At 30.9% G+C, this 15,481-nt stretch overlaps 3 protein-coding genes across 5 annotated transcripts; 2 read left to right on the top strand and 1 right to left on the bottom strand.

The window, feature by feature from the left end:
- Nucleotides 1-2,747: 2,747 nt before the first annotated feature.
- LOC105259563 lies at nt 2,748-7,118 on the bottom strand. Of its 2 annotated transcripts, XM_011271570.3 has the most exons (5): nt 6,484-7,118; nt 6,225-6,377; nt 6,055-6,147; nt 4,573-5,877; nt 2,749-4,497 (listed from the first exon to the last, which is right to left on the bottom strand). In XM_011271570.3, exons 1-5 carry the CDS (start codon nt 6,610-6,612, stop codon nt 3,019-3,021), a joined length of 3,159 nt encoding a protein of 1,052 aa, XP_011269872.1. In that variant the 5' UTR covers nt 6,613-7,118; the 3' UTR covers nt 2,749-3,018. The 2 variants fall into 2 exon arrangements, with proteins under 2 accessions (XP_011269870.1, XP_011269872.1); XM_011271568.3 differs by having other exon boundaries at nt 2,748-5,877.
- A 527-nt stretch (nt 7,119-7,645) lies between these two features.
- LOC105259564 (FK506-binding protein 59) lies at nt 7,646-10,673 on the top strand. 2 transcript variants are annotated; one of them, XM_011271571.3, is made up of 6 exons: nt 7,646-7,770; nt 8,008-8,344; nt 8,550-8,670; nt 8,819-9,066; nt 9,149-9,658; nt 10,004-10,673. In XM_011271571.3, exons 2-6 carry the CDS (start codon nt 8,009-8,011, stop codon nt 10,169-10,171), a joined length of 1,383 nt encoding a protein of 460 aa, XP_011269873.1. In that variant the 5' UTR covers nt 7,646-7,770; nt 8,008; the 3' UTR covers nt 10,172-10,673. The 2 variants fall into 2 exon arrangements, with proteins under 2 accessions (XP_011269873.1, XP_019885661.1); XM_020030102.2 differs by having other exon boundaries at nt 9,993-10,174.
- Nucleotides 10,674-12,613: 1,940 nt separating this feature from the next.
- On the top strand, nt 12,614-15,462 carry LOC105259593 (GMP reductase 1). The gene is made up of 6 exons (XM_025411514.1): nt 12,614-12,886; nt 13,401-13,520; nt 14,011-14,268; nt 14,393-14,581; nt 14,689-14,891; nt 14,979-15,462. The coding sequence occupies exons 1-6, from the start codon at nt 12,800-12,802 to the stop codon at nt 15,172-15,174; spliced, it is 1,053 nt and encodes a 350-aa protein (XP_025267299.1). The 5' UTR covers nt 12,614-12,799; the 3' UTR covers nt 15,175-15,462.
- The last annotated feature ends 19 nt before the right edge of the window (nt 15,463-15,481 follow it).

Here is a 15,481-nt window from a genome sequence, read left to right as displayed (position 1 = left end):
AAAACGTAAAAATATTCACTGACGAATATATATAAAGCGACTTTTATGTAATTTGAATAGTACAAAAGAGGATATGAGAAAAAGTCTGATCAGAAAGATTCGATTGACGACTTTATATGTATAAATTATTGTGTAACACATTTAAATTATAGATAAGCACAGATATGTGATGCTTAATCAAGAATCGAGTGTGTGCAAAGAGAGAAAAAAGAGAGAAAATAAATATTATTTAGGTAGAATCACAAATATATTAGTCAGTCCTTATGTGAAACAGCAAACTAATTAACTTCAGAAATAGAATACTTCCTAATACTTCCTAAATAAAATATATTGCAACATATTTATATATATTTTAATTATATGTTAATCATATAGTTAATATTATTTTATTTAATAAAATTTTAGTACAATATCAAATACAATATTGCAATATTGAATTCATACACAATTTTAGGAATTTTAGGAATATATTTTAAATGAAAGATTTTTAAAAATTAAACAATGCTTTTTTCATTACCAATATGATTTATCAATTTCATTACCAATATGTTATATATATATATATATATATATATATATATATCAATTAATTGTATATATACATGCATATATATAATTGTATATATACAATTAATTATTGTGTTTCATTTTAGTGTTATTTTTGACCTTATAACATAATAATATAATAATAATAATAATCATAACAATAATAACTTTACAAACAATATATGGAGCGATAAAACCCCATACAATTTTTAATTAATATCATTCTAAACATTCATCTGAACATTTTACGTTCCGCGAACAATCTAGATGCTGTGAGACAAAAGAAGTAGGAATGTCAACAACTAAAATTGGCCGTAATATACATATTTATCCTAAAAGATCATTTCTTTTAGATCTTGATTTTTTTTCTATCAATTTATGGAAAATAAATATTCTATAGAATATATATATAATAAAAATTATATATTTTCTTTTTTAAATCTTGTTTTAACATAATTACCTCTATCTAATCTACCTCTTGAATATAATTTTCTAAATCTTATATATTATGATATATTCATTTTTTTCTCTTTATAGAAAATGTATATCTCTCTATGAAAAAGTGTTAATCGCAGGCCTGCATTAATGTTACAATAAAAAATCAATATAAATCTAATATCTTATCATAGACGCAATTCTCTCACTTATTTTTTTCAATTAACGTTTTACGAATCGTCAAATTTGTGAAAGCAAAGTCAATAATGTAATCAAAATCAGAATCAAGAGTTAAATGCTAATAACTAATACATGTAGCAGAGCGAGGCGTGGCACAGTAGGCAACGCACTAGCCTAAAAACCAAAAGTTTCGGGTTTGGTTCCCTGTAATACATGCAGCGAATATTATTATCTAACATACTTTACAAATTTCACCAAATTTTCTTCTGTGCTTTTTTTGAAATTTTCTTCTGTGCTTTTTTTTGAAGATTTTCCTGCGCCACCTTGATGGCTAGGTTTCTAAATTTCTTTCCAAGTTCTTATAAATTTTGCACCATTATTCATACGTAATAGTATAACATTATGTTATTAAGGCAATTTTTGGTCGTTTTGGTATCTAGCTGGTTGATACCATGTTATACCAAAAATGAAATAGGATATTATGTACCAGAATATTATGAAAGTTTTCAAAAAGAAAATCTTATATATAGATTTAAAATGTATTAATATTTATCATAATTAGAAAGATATAATACAAATGTAATTTTTTATGAAATATAATAACTTAGACAATTTACATTATATGTAATATTTTTTAAATATTTACATGTATTAATCTTAAAAACAATCTTATTATAATGATATGCTTATTTATTTGTTATATAGAAGCTAATTTCTTTTTATTTCTTACCCTACTAATTTACAAATGCTGCAAAATATATATTGAAAATATGTAATATTTATTTTTATAATAAGATATATATATGTATATTTTATTGTAGTATACATTTTCCATAGAGAAAAAAAGGAATATACCATAATATATAAGATTTAGAAAATTATATTCAAGAGGTAGAATTATGTTAAAACAAGATTAGAAAAAGAAAATATATAATTTTCATTATATATATATTTTACAGAATATTTATTTTCCATAAATTGATAGAAAAAAAATCAAGATCTAAAAGAATGATCTTTTATGTAGGATAAATATGTATATTACTTTATTGATTATACAAACATAATATTATTATTATGACTGCATGATGCATTTTGATATATGTCACATAAAATAAATGTCTAAATTATCATATATATTTTATGGAAAATTGCATTTTTATTATACATCTCTGATCAAATTTCAATAAATCCTAATTATATACATTACTCTTATAAGATGTTATCTTATAACTAATATATATTAGAAACGAAAAATATTACATTCTTCCTTTTTTTTCTTTTTTTTAGAATAAAATATAAACTTTTCAAATATCCCATATGTAAATTCTTCTTCTTTTTCCCCTCTCACTATGAATTTTCCATTCATATCTCTTATAATAATTTTTAATTAAAGCAATATAATTTAATAAGATATTTTGAAATAATAAAGTAAATATATTTTTCATCTTACTTGATAACAATCTATTCGAATTTATTTTTTATAAACAAAAAGAAATGATACAAAATAACAAAAACTGATATTGCTTAACTGTGTGTGCAAACTTCATGTATCTTATAAATTATATATTATTAATTATATATTTTTAAACACACGTTATGTAAATAAAGATAAACTAAAATTGCCAAACTTTATGATTAAACGTACGGCTATACTACTATAGAAAATAATTTACATGTATATTATTGGCAGATCTTATGATAACTATGTAAATTATAATTGTTTATAATAATGTTTGTTATAACTACATACAATTACACCAATCTTTGTAGCTAATTTTTGTCGTCAAAAAAATATGTTACAATATCCTAAATATTGTTATTATTCTTACATGAGAAAATTTATAATAAAACTGTACATCAATGGGTTGCCACATGCTCCTGCAAGTCCTCCAACGTGCGAAATGGCTTGTCACATAACTGACATACATGAGCATTTGCGTTGTGTATGTCTAAATGTTCCGCCAGGTCATCTTCCACATCAAACAATTCGTCGCAAAGCATACACTGATATTGATTGATGACTCTCATTCCTTGCTTCTCCCATTCCGCTATCGCAACTTCTTCTGCGTGTTCCTGCATATGTATCTCCAATGACATTTCCGAATCGAACGCTTCTGAGCACTGACCACAGCAGTAGGATTCTACTTCTTTCGTTTTATTGCTCTTGTTATCCTGATTTATGCTAATCAAATTGGGATTGTCGTCTTCATCGTCGAATAAATGTTTACCAACGTGCTCTTCTAATGCTTGATCCGATTCCAGTGTGTCGCCGCAAATAGCACACTGGAATTGTTCTTTGCTGTTGCTCTGCTCCCCTTCGCTCAGATCATCGCAATGTTTCTGCAAATGATCCTTCAACACTTCTTCGTCCGTGAATATTTTATCGCATACAAAACAGGTATATGTTTCCTTATACCTTTCTGCGATATTGTCCGCGCTATCGAGTTTTACTCCGGTACTGGTTACCTTGTCGGACTGGATATCAGATTGATTATTCTTCTCGGTTGATAGATTCTGCGTTTTCATTACGGTCTCAGTACCCTGATCGTCTTGCGGTATTGCGGATTGTGTCGTTTGCGATACGTCGACAGTGCCAGATTTCTTATTCCCGATCGCATTTACTATGTTGAATTCCGATTGATCGTGGCTTTCCAAGTGCCGCACGAGAAGCTTCTCTGTCCGGAACATGGAATTACAGACGTAACACTTGTGAACCTCTGTCGCTGTTTTACAGATATGCGACTTGACAAAACGAGCCTCGACTATCTCGTGACACCTCTTGCAACGCATCATTTTCTGCTTTTGTCGCGGTAGTGTCGCTGCTGCATTCTCATTTTGTAATGTTACGACTTGTGTAACATTAGCGCTTGTCATAATCTTGTGAGTACGAACATGCGCCTCTACTTCCTTTCGACTGTTAAATGTGAGTGCGCATACTCCGCATATATGATTCTCGGTTATAGCACCCTCTATTCTGATTGCATCTTCGTAATCGGCCTTCTGTTCGTTCGTTGACTTTTGCTCGACTAAGAGAGGAGTCCATTTAGCGCCATTATCCATAACTTTGACGATCGAATTATTTTCTATCCGTTTGACAGGAGTAACAATCTGCTTGTTCGTCCCCGGTGATTTTTTCCTTCCTAAATTTCCGTGTGTTCTTGCGTGTTCAGGCGAAGTTTTGGATGCTGCTTTGGGGGAGATCATGTTGCTCGAATTTTCGGAATCGGATTCCAACGCAGAAGTATTGTAGTCGTTGTACCTTATTGGTGGTACAATTTGACGTTTACGAGAAATTAGGTTGATGGATCCGCCGTGACTGCTCCCTCTTGATGCGGCCTGTTTTAAAACGTGAAGGTTATTGATCTTATAGAGTTTACTCTCTTTTGGTATATCTAAACGTTTAATTACAACCTTCGGTTGATATTTGGGTAAATTCATAGCCGCTTTCGTAAATGTTGGCGAAACCTTTGTGAACCCGCACGTGTCATCTGCATTTCTGATGGAGGTCTCGATATTCTTCTTTATAGATCTTTCGATTATACCTTTCAATTTCTGATCGAGCTTTTGACGAGAAACCGCGCTGACGTCGTCCAATTTATCGGGGAATAATGTTTTCGCAACGCTATCATTTGTGCCAAATATCCTGTGCTTCATTTCCTTCTTAACAAAATCTGCCAATTCAACTTGTACACGTTTCAAAATTGATAATTGATTACCTTCTACCTCAATATTTAAACATCTCTCAACAGATTTGTTATCTAATTTGATATTTGCATCAAGCATTATGGGATTATTTACTCTACGCAATTGAACCGCGTCGATAATATCAGTATTTTTTTCCCGATTGTCATCGACATTAGAATTCCCAGAATCCTTCGTTATATTATTCGAGCTTTCTTTATCCGCGGCAATCAACATTGATGTCACAGCATATGTAACATCACCGATTACAAGCTCAGATTTCAACGTGCACGGCGTAAATGGCTCATCGTCAACTTGTGATTCGGGTTTCTTTACGTCCGTCGTAATATTATTTTCTAACAAAACTGGAGAATTCTCCTGTTCTATTGAACTTTCTAAAGAGGATATATTTTTCTCAACGTTTTTCTTATAAGTTGGGCTCAATGAATTTGTCTTATCTTGTCTTACTATGTCTTGTCTTGTCGATTGTAAACTCAATCTCGTTCTGCGTGTGTCAGAGTCTGTGTCTCTGTCACGAATCGCACTATATTTCTCTGTAAGATTCATTTCTAGATTTTTTAGCACTTTTGCGATCCTCTTTTGTCTTTCCGCCTCCTTATCCGCGTTATTTTTCGCTCGTGCCTTTTGTACAGGTGATAATTGTGTGTCATCGGAAATTATGGAATCTGTGTCAGATATATTCTCACCTGTCGCGGCCAAGAGCGCTTTTTTTCTCTCTACCCAACGCTTTGTGGATGCCTTCCTTCGCTCGATATTTCTGCCGCGTCTCGGAGGTAATAATCTAGTTCTCATTGGCCCTGAAGTTTTACTTTCTGTATGTACTTCCTTACTGCCATTTTCTGCAGTTTTTTTACTGTTATCAGAATCAACTTTGCGAGAGGACTCCTTCGACAAAGTTGGTCCTTCAATTTTATCCTCATCATCTGATAAACTTATTACATCTAATATAATCTGGCCAGTATCACGATCAACATTTATGAGCTCTGATGAAGATACATCTGCTTTAGACTTTTTCTGAAATAAAAAAAGCAGTCAGATCATATTTTATGATTGATAGCAAAAATAATTCTTAGATTAACTTAGCTCAATAATTCCATCAAGCATTCAACAAAATGTTATATAATACTGTTGTTATTAATTAATATAAAAATAACATTATTACAAAACAACTGAGTGATTATGTAAAAACACCTTCTCATTATCAGAAATGCTATCTTCGCTTCTATTCAAATGTTTCCTTTTCATATTTTCTGTCGCTGTTTCATCCTTATGAGAATCCTTAACCTAAGATAAAAACAAAAAATGAAGGGAAATTGCACGAGACTAACAAAATGTAATATAAAATACACAAATTAACTTACAGAACCAGAAATATCAGACATTTCCGATATTTCTAATTGTTCCAAAAGAATCTTATTGGATTGTATAAATTGTTCCTTGAACTCGCTCCACATATCCAGCTTATACAAGCATACATGGCATACGACACTGGGTAGATTCTCCTCGTACTTGACCTGTTGTTAAGAAATGGAATAAGCATTCGGATGGATCGGTACAAGTATCAATGTGAAAGAAATGTCAAGGTAAATACATCTACATAAATACATCTTCAAAACCTACATCGATACAGGTGCACTTGGTCAGGTCCTTGAGCTTGGCCTCCACAATCTCGTCGTGCATATCGGTCATGCAACCGTGATCGCTGAGGCAGATGCGACAGCGCTCGGCCATGTTTGACTTTTCCGACATCGTCGTCTCGCGGGGAGTCGAGGTAATTTGGGATATCCTAAGAAGCCTCAATAACGGTCCGAGATACGCGGATACGGCGGCTTTCCGCACATCACCGTCAGTAACCTTAAGTTCGCTCCTTCACGTGACTATGGCAGAAGGCAATTTAACGTCAACAGCGGGCCTGAAATCGACGCCAAGGCTGATAGCACCGCTCAACGAATGACGATCGGCGATATTTCGCGCGGTTGCCGTATCGCTCGGACTCGCTTCCCGCTTCTCGACGATCAAACGCACTCGCGACGATGGCGGGATCCAACCGCCATTGCAAATGGAAACAGGCAAAGCGCGAAGCCCGCAAAAAGGGACCAAAATATGACGCGCCCGATACTCGTAAATGCGTGAATCGTTCGCGCTAAATTCTAGCTCTATCTCAAAACTGCATCGATGTGTGCATGTATATGTTAATACGTACGATACCGCACGGACGAGGTGGCCCTCCCATTGGCTAATTGCGTCGAATTAAAGACGGGTTCTCATCGTTCAATTGTCATCAAGCTTTTGTGTCGGTTACGCGAAATCCGGAATCTATATTATTGGTCGTTGATATCGTTGATATTAATATTTTCGAAAACATTTCCAGACAGTAAAAGACATTTCAAAACTATCTGAAGGACGATAAAATTAATTATACGCGATATTAATTATCTAAGATAATATTTAAAAATACATAATTTTAATTCCATAAATTGAAACTTTTTGAAATTAATAAGTTACTTAAATTCGCTTTTCCTCAGAAGTAAAAATTTTGATAAAAGTATTCTTGAATTTAGATTAATTAAATTTAAAATTAATGGATAAACATATGAAAAAATAATATTGTACAATCTTTTAAAAATAAACAAAATGTAATCTTTTTCTTCCATGTTTAAACGATAACATCTCTGTTATCTGTATCTGATTGACATATGTATAATTCCGAATTTGACACATCGACTGTCGGTATCAATGGCAAATTTTCTAGCAAATTCCATCAAATCGATTATTTGTGCTTTGCTTTGGAGCACGATTACGCAAATCTAGTCCCGAATCTGCCGGCACGCATATCAAGCGATCGCTCGTTTTGCGCAGAATAACACACATAATAACAACAAATAGCACGCGCTTCATTTCCAAAATGTACGTACTTTTGTTGATGTGCATTATATACTTTTTATATTTTCATATATAATTTCTTTGCGTAATTTCCTCTTTTCCTGCAAAGTCACTTCCTGCCTGCATTCGCGCGCTTTATATGCATCGAGAAACTTCTGTGGAATCGAGCATAAATTATTCTTGTCGAACATAAATCGTTTTTACTCCGCGGAGAAAGAAAAGAGATCTTTTTGATTCGACAATTTTGTCTTTTACTTGTAGAATGGCCGAAATAGATCTGTCACCTGCAAAGGACAAGGGTGTATTAAAGGAAATTATCAAGGAAGGAGAAGGAGATGAAACTCCTACAACCGGTTGCAAAGTAAAAGTTCATTATACTGGTACCTTGTTAGATGGAACAAAATTTGATTCCAGCAAAGACAGGGACAAACCGTTCAAATTTGATCTTGGACGTGGCAGCGTTATTAAAGCATGGGACATTGGTATAGCTAGTATGAAAAAAGGTGAAGTTGCTATACTGACGTGTGCACCCGAATATGCTTATGGCAAGGATGGTAGTCCACCATCAATCCCACCAGATGCTACTCTGAAATTTGAAGTAAGTATACAAACATTAATTATGTTAACTATTACCAAATAAATAATTAGTTTAAAATAAAGTGTCAATTTTTAAGGAATCCTTTATATAATGTATTAAGAAAATTTATCTGCATTTATATCAGAGAAACATCTAATAATTAATAAAAAAAGAGAGATATATATATATATGTCATTACAATTCTGATTCTAACATATTTCTTTAGGTCGAGCTGCTTGATTGGCAAGGAGAAGATCTAAGCCCGAACAAGGATAAAAGCATTGAAAGATTCCAGATTGTTGCTGGAAAACCTTATGCTAATCCAGAAGATGGTGCTCAAGTGAACAGTCAGTAGCATAATTTAATATGCTTACATTATTATATATTTATCTTATATATATATATATATATATATATATATATATATATATATATATAAGATAAATATAAGATAAATATATATTCTTATCTCAAACAATTTTTATATGTTTTTAGTACATTTGGTTGGAAAGTATAACGGACAGGTGTTTGAAGAGAGAGATGTAGAATTTACTCTCGGAGAAGGAGAAGTTGTAGGAATTGTAGAAGGTGTAGAAATAGCACTGCAGCGTTTTTTGAATGGAGAGAAATCTAGACTTTTAATTAAAAGTAAATATGCATTTAAGGAACAAGGAAATGCTGAGTTTAATATTCCACCAAATGCAGATGTGGAATATGAAGTAGAATTAAAGAGCTTTGAGAAAGTAATTATTATTTCTAAATAGTAGTATAAGAGTGCTTTTTAGTGATCTTGTAACTTAATTAATCACACATCATTTGTTATAGGAAACAGGCATATGGTCAATGAAGCCAATAGAAAAGATAGAGCAAGCAAAGATACAGAAAGAAAAAGGAACAAAATATTTTACATCCGATAAAATCAATTTAGCTATTAAAGTGTATCAAAAAGTTTTCAAATATTTAGAAACTAAATCGGATTTCGAAGATGATCTCGCGAAAGAGCGAGATAATCTGGCGTTAACTACTCATTTAAATCTCGCTTTGTGTTATTTAAAAACCGATGAGAATCTTTTAGTAAAAGAACAATGTACTAAAGCCTTAGAATTGGATCCTGAAAATGAAAAAGCCTTGTTCAGAAGAGGACAAGCACATCTTAAGCTTGCATCACCTGAAGATGCTATCATAGATTTCCAACAGGTTCTAAAAGTACAGCCGAAAAATACGGCCGCGTCTAAACAAATCTCAGTTTGTAATTACCTTATTAAGAAGCAATTAGCTAAAGAGAAGAAACTTTATGCAAACATGTTTGATAAGTTTGCGCAAGAGGATAAACAGGTTTGTGAAAAACAATAATGATGAATAATCGTTAATGATGAGTAATCAACATAATCTTTTCTTAAACCAAAACTTTATATCAATTGTTGCTGGTTATGAAATTATATTTTTAATTAAAATCATCTCTGCAATTATTTAATGGATGTTTATGGCTATTCATGTTTTAATATTTCAAGGCAAACAATATGCTGTAAAAAATGCATTTGTTATAAATATTATGAATGATATTATAAATATCATGAATATAAAGGCTGATTAATTTAAGCCAATAAATCTTGAAAATAAAGAGTAGCATCTCAGATAATTGTGTTTGTGTTTGACCATAAACCATCAGTAATGTCACAGAAGGAGGAGCAAAAACTGAAGGAACAACCGGATGTGATGCATGGAACTCTAGGAGAATGGGGACAGGAAGAAAGACCTGGAGGTAGAGACGCGACTGCCTTTGAAAAGGAAAATCCTAACATACTTATGCTCAACGCTAATGGTTCTGGTGAATTCAAAAACATGTAAACAATGGCCTTTTTTCTTATTTCTTTACACTGCCCCATGTAACTGCCAGCAAACTGATCTATCTTGTCAAATTTTATTTTCGGTGTCTTTTTAAATACTATTATCTTTACAAAAATTTAACTATGTCTTACACATTGACAAATATACTGAGACTCTGCTAAAATTTTTAAATAATTCTTTTTTATCATCTACATGAATCACAAATTATGTCTCTTTATCAGTGTGTATGATTATTATGCAAAATTTTTTAACAACACATTCTCTTTTTTCAAAGAATGAATAGAGAGTCGAGTATTTCTTAAAGAAAAAAAATCGTCTTATTAATAGAATACAATTTCAAGACATGACTATGTCATGCCTATTGTATTGTGATGTATTATCACATTTTGAATTTGTACAAAATTATGTATAACAATTATGATATCATCAAATTCAAAATATGCCATTCCATTGTACAATGCCATTGTTTTTAAAATTTACTCTAGTATATTAATTAATATGTGTACTACAATAACATTTTAAAAGGATTTAATATGAATTTAGTATGCTCAGATTATTATATACGAATCAGTAAATAAAAATTATCACTTGTGCTTGGAATTATAATTATGTATTTTGTGTAAATTGAAAAAGATATTCAATATTAATAAAAAAGTATATACAGCATTGTTTAGATGAACATATAACAAGTTTAAATGAAAATTTATTATATATTTCATTATCTTATCATAATCTCTCTTCCATATTTATCCATAGTTTTTAATCCATAAAATAATCTTTCTGATTGGGGGGGGGGACAGCATAAATTTGTTAAGAGAATTATGAATTATGAATTTATTTGATATGATACGTCATGTTTTTTATGGATGGAAAATACATATAGAATAATAATCACACTTTCACACATAGCGCATACAATTTCAGTTTGAAGAAATTTTGAGTTTTAATATTTTATATTTTATAAAAAAGAATGTTTTTTATTAGATATTTATAATAAAACTAATATATTTCTTTCATTAATATTATAATAAAACAACCAAAAATATGTTATACATGAGGTACATGAGTTAGAAGATATACATGAGATAATATATGTTGCACTCTTTTTAATTCTCTATAATTTACATCTAAAAGACATTCTTTGAATATTTATAAGTAATTTTGCAACTTCAATCTATTACCTTCAGATAATTAACTGTACACTGATTCTTTTATACAATATCCTTGAGAAAAATTTAATTAACAATTAATAGTTTACATCAATATGTAATTCCTTGATAATTAATTCGATATGCAACACGTACGAGACATTAATTCAGTAATAATTAAAAAAAATTTTTTATTTTCAAAAACACTATCCAAAGATAATCTATCGTGTGAAATAAAATAGGGAAGAAGGGAGCACTATAGGACATTTCGAATAAAAAACAAATTTGTCACTTTTTTTCACATTGAACGCATTTTGCGGTTAGCATTCAGTCAAGAGAAAATGTCACATGAGAGCTTCCGCGCTGTTAACTGTCAAACCTAACACACTATTAATAATTTTCGCTGACTGGTGTAATTATTTTGGCTATATGTCACGCACAAAAATTTAATTTTTCAAGTATTTTATTTTTAAGCAATATATTACCTAAATAAAAATAAGTTATAATTAATGCTTGGAAATTGATTATTATAATGTAAAAACACATTTTATTCAATTTTTAATAATTTTTCCAATTTTCACGTGTAAATAATGCGATTTGAAGATTAAACTTATTCAGTCGTTGTTGTCTAGACATGCACTTGATACGTTGGCTGAATGAGACAATGAGATAATAAGATATATACACTTATTCGATATAGCAATGTATTTATGATTATCCAAGCCATCACAATTGGAAATTGGAAATTGGAAATTTTCCGCAATGCGTCGATTACTAACGTGCCGAGAGAAACTGGCATTTATCCAGAATGATAAAACTTGGAATAATGCTCAGATAATTGTGATGCAATTTTACATAGAGATAATTGTGGATACAAATGCGATAAGAAAAGCGATACAAAGAAAGAAAGAAACAGAATTTTATAAACCACCAGGAAAATGCTTTAAATATACACATTATTCAATACTATAATACGTGTATATTTGTAGGATTTGGCAAAATATTCCTTAGCAAGTCGAGAGAAATAAAAAAATGTTTTATTTTTTTTAATTAAAATTCTATAACGACAAAAACATGTATATATGAGTTTCGCGTAAACTTTGATAAAATAGTTTCGAGAAATAACTGCCCTAGATCAGATTATCCCCTATATTTCGGTGCAGTGTACACGTATATATTCTAAAGCACCCACCGATTGCACCGCCCTGGTTCAATAAGGAAAAAGAAAGAGAGAGAAAGAGAGAGAGAGAGAAAGAGGGGAGAAAAAGAGAGATAAAAATAGCCCTCTCTCCGTTGCAAGTAGCGTCTCAGATAAGGTATATACTTTAAACTGGACGTATCTGGGTGTACCATCCAGTGTAGGCAAGAACGTTGAAAGAACGTTCTCGCGAATTTGAGTCTCGCATTCACGGTGCGAGAGAACAAAGTCGTCTGCTAAAGAGACAACTAAAGGAGATAGGAAATATCCACATTCGCCGAAATGCCCAACATAATAAATGACATAAAACTGGACTTTAAGGATGTGTTGCTGCGCCCGAAACGGAGCACGTTGAGAAGTAGAGCTGACGTGAGTGTCATATTTATATAATTGGCGTAAATTAAAATCATTTCCGTTCGTTGCTGCCTTTGTTTGTACAGTAGTCTCTGTCAGACTGAAAAAATGCAACGATTAGAAGCGCGTTATCTATTGAGATAACTTGAAATGTATCAAAGTGTATCTGAAAATATTTGTAATCTTTCATTTAAATTTACCATTTAAATACGTCGATGTGTATGTAGAGTATAAAATTTTAGAGAAAGAAAAAGAAAATTATAATTTCTTATATTTGTTTGTCCTGTAAAAAAATTATTTACACAGTTTTCAAATTTATTTCAATCTATATAAAAATTTTCATGATTATATCATTTTCTGTTAATTATTTGTTAAATTAGAATTTTATATTGATATAAAAATTTTATATTTTTATAACATAAGAAAATTGATATAATACTTTTATATATATTTTTATGATCATGTTTCCACAATTACAATTTAACATATAGATATATATTAAAAAGAAATATAATAATTTATATTTCAGGTCGATCTTTTTAGAGAAATTACATTTCGCAATTCTAAACAAACATACAGAGGAATTCCTGTAATGGCATCTAATATGGATACAATTGGAACATTTGAAATGGCAAAAGCTTTATCAAAGGTATAGAATAATTTAATAATTTTAGAATATATTATTTATTATATATATATATATATATATATATATATATATATATATATGAGAATTTCTCTAGCCGTTCGGAATCGGTATTAAACTGTAGGCCCCATATACGTAAAATAATCTGATGCAACACAGGTATATGAAAGAGAGATCACCATATTCAAAATCGAACGAAGGACTGGGAAGAATATATATATATATATATATATATATATATATATATATAAGCTTATTCTATTATTATTAATGCTTATCTTTAACGAATCTAGATTTTATCATATATATATATATATATATATATATATATATATATATATATATATATTCAAATAACAAAAAACAATAAATATCAAATAAATATTAATAACATATTAAGATGATTATATGAAATATATATATATATATATATATATATATATATAATATAATATAATACACAGCATCATATTTATTATGTACATTTTTTTAGCATGGTCTTTTTACTACAATCCATAAGTATTACACTGCAGATGAATGGAAAAACTTTTGCACATTAAATCCCGATTGTATAAAGAATATAGCAGTCAGTTCAGGAACTGGAAACGAAGATTATGAACGACTTTCAAGCATTCTAGAAGCCGTGCCGGAATTATTATTTATATGTATAGATGTTGCAAATGGATATTCGCAACATTTTGTTGAATATGTAAGAAAAGTAAGAGCGCGATATCCAAATCACACTATAATTGTAAGTAATTGATTGTTTCTTATCAATTTTAACTAGAAATATACATTTAGTGATTTATTTGGCTATTTGAGTACTAATTTCTATAATTTACATTTAAATGTAAAGATTAATTGCTGCCGCTAAGGCAGGAAATGTTGTAACAGGAGAAATGGTGGAAGAATTAATACTTTCTGGGGCAGATATAATTAAAGTAGGAATTGGTCCAGGTTCTGTATGTACAACGCGGATGAAGACTGGTGTGGGCTATCCCCAATTAAGTGCTGTAATTGAGTGTGCAGATGCGGCACATGGCTTAAAGGGGCATATTATCGCTGTAAATATTCTATCTTGTTATAAATTGGCATGAACGTAATTGTACGATTTTTTGTTATCTTTTATTTTTATTTATATATTAATACTTTTTATTAACACTTCTTACAGGATGGTGGATGTACTTGTCCTGGAGATTTGGCAAAAGCGTTTGGTGCTGGCGCGGACTTTGTCATGGCAGGTGGAATGTTTGCGGGTCATGACGAATGTGGGGGCGAAGTTATAGAAAAGAATGGAAAGAAATTGAAACTCTTTTATGGAATGTCATCCAATACAGCTATGAAGAAGCACACTGGTGGTGTTGCAGACTACAGGTAAGAACTATTATCACACAGTGCTATAAATGCGATATGCTAAGATAATGAATAGGAAATTATTTACGTACATTTTTATATACGCAGATCTGCAGAAGGGAAGACTGTCGAAGTGCCTTATAGAGGTTTAGTCGGAAATACTGTGCTGGATATATTGGGTGGCTTAAGATCCGCTTGCACTTACACAGGAGCCGAGCGTTTGCGCGAACTACCGCGACGAGCGACATTTATACGCTGTACGCAACAATTAAATCCTATCTACGGTCCGCCTCCAGAAATGTAAAGCATTATATAATTATTAAATTATGCTCTCTTTAGAGAAAGCTTAGGAAAGAAAGTTTTAAACGTCAATATCTGTTGATCGCATATTATTTGCTGGCGAATAATATTTATAAAATGGCCGAAAATGCCATCTTATATACTAAAATGTTTATCACTTACTGATAGCATCCAAATATTACGAATTAATATTAAATATGCTCAAAAGTGAAAAAACTATATACATTAATCTTTCATGCACAAAAATATACAATTTCGTTATGTTAAATGCTATTTTGCATCATTGAAGATATATATGCTTTTATTTTAAT

The sequence above is a fragment of the Camponotus floridanus genome, unplaced genomic scaffold, assembly GCF_003227725.1.
Source record: "Camponotus floridanus strain SB8 unplaced genomic scaffold, Cflo_v7.5 scaffold4, whole genome shotgun sequence".
NCBI classification, from domain to species: domain Eukaryota; kingdom Metazoa; phylum Arthropoda; class Insecta; order Hymenoptera; family Formicidae; genus Camponotus; species Camponotus floridanus.
This window is presented reverse-complemented; position numbering and strand designations above follow the sequence as displayed.

Bases quoted from the DNA above. Each gene is read 5' to 3' on its own strand.
- LOC105259563 (XM_011271568.3), bottom strand. From the start codon at position 6,612: ATGTCGGAAAAGTCAAACATGGCCGAGCGCTGTCGCATCTGCCTCAGC. The intron at 6,378-6,483 runs GTAGGTTTTGAA...TCTTAACAACAG, and splicing joins CCAAGTGCACCTGTATCGAT to GTCAAGTACGAGGAGAATCT. The intron at 5,878-6,054 runs GTGTTTTTACAT...TTTTTATTTCAG, and splicing joins GCATTTCTGATAATGAGAAG to AAAAAGTCTAAAGCAGATGT.
- LOC105259564 (XM_011271571.3), top strand. From the start codon at position 8,009: ATGGCCGAAATAGATCTGTCACCTGCAAAGGACAAGGGTGTATTAAAG. The intron at 8,345-8,549 runs GTAAGTATACAA...ATATTTCTTTAG, and splicing joins ATGCTACTCTGAAATTTGAA to GTCGAGCTGCTTGATTGGCA. The intron at 8,671-8,818 runs GTCAGTAGCATA...ATATGTTTTTAG, and splicing joins AGATGGTGCTCAAGTGAACA to TACATTTGGTTGGAAAGTAT.
- LOC105259593 (XM_025411514.1), top strand. From the start codon at position 12,800: ATGCCCAACATAATAAATGACATAAAACTGGACTTTAAGGATGTGTTG. The intron at 12,887-13,400 runs GTGAGTGTCATA...TTTATATTTCAG, and splicing joins CGTTGAGAAGTAGAGCTGAC to GTCGATCTTTTTAGAGAAAT. The intron at 13,521-14,010 runs GTATAGAATAAT...ACATTTTTTTAG, and splicing joins TGGCAAAAGCTTTATCAAAG to CATGGTCTTTTTACTACAAT.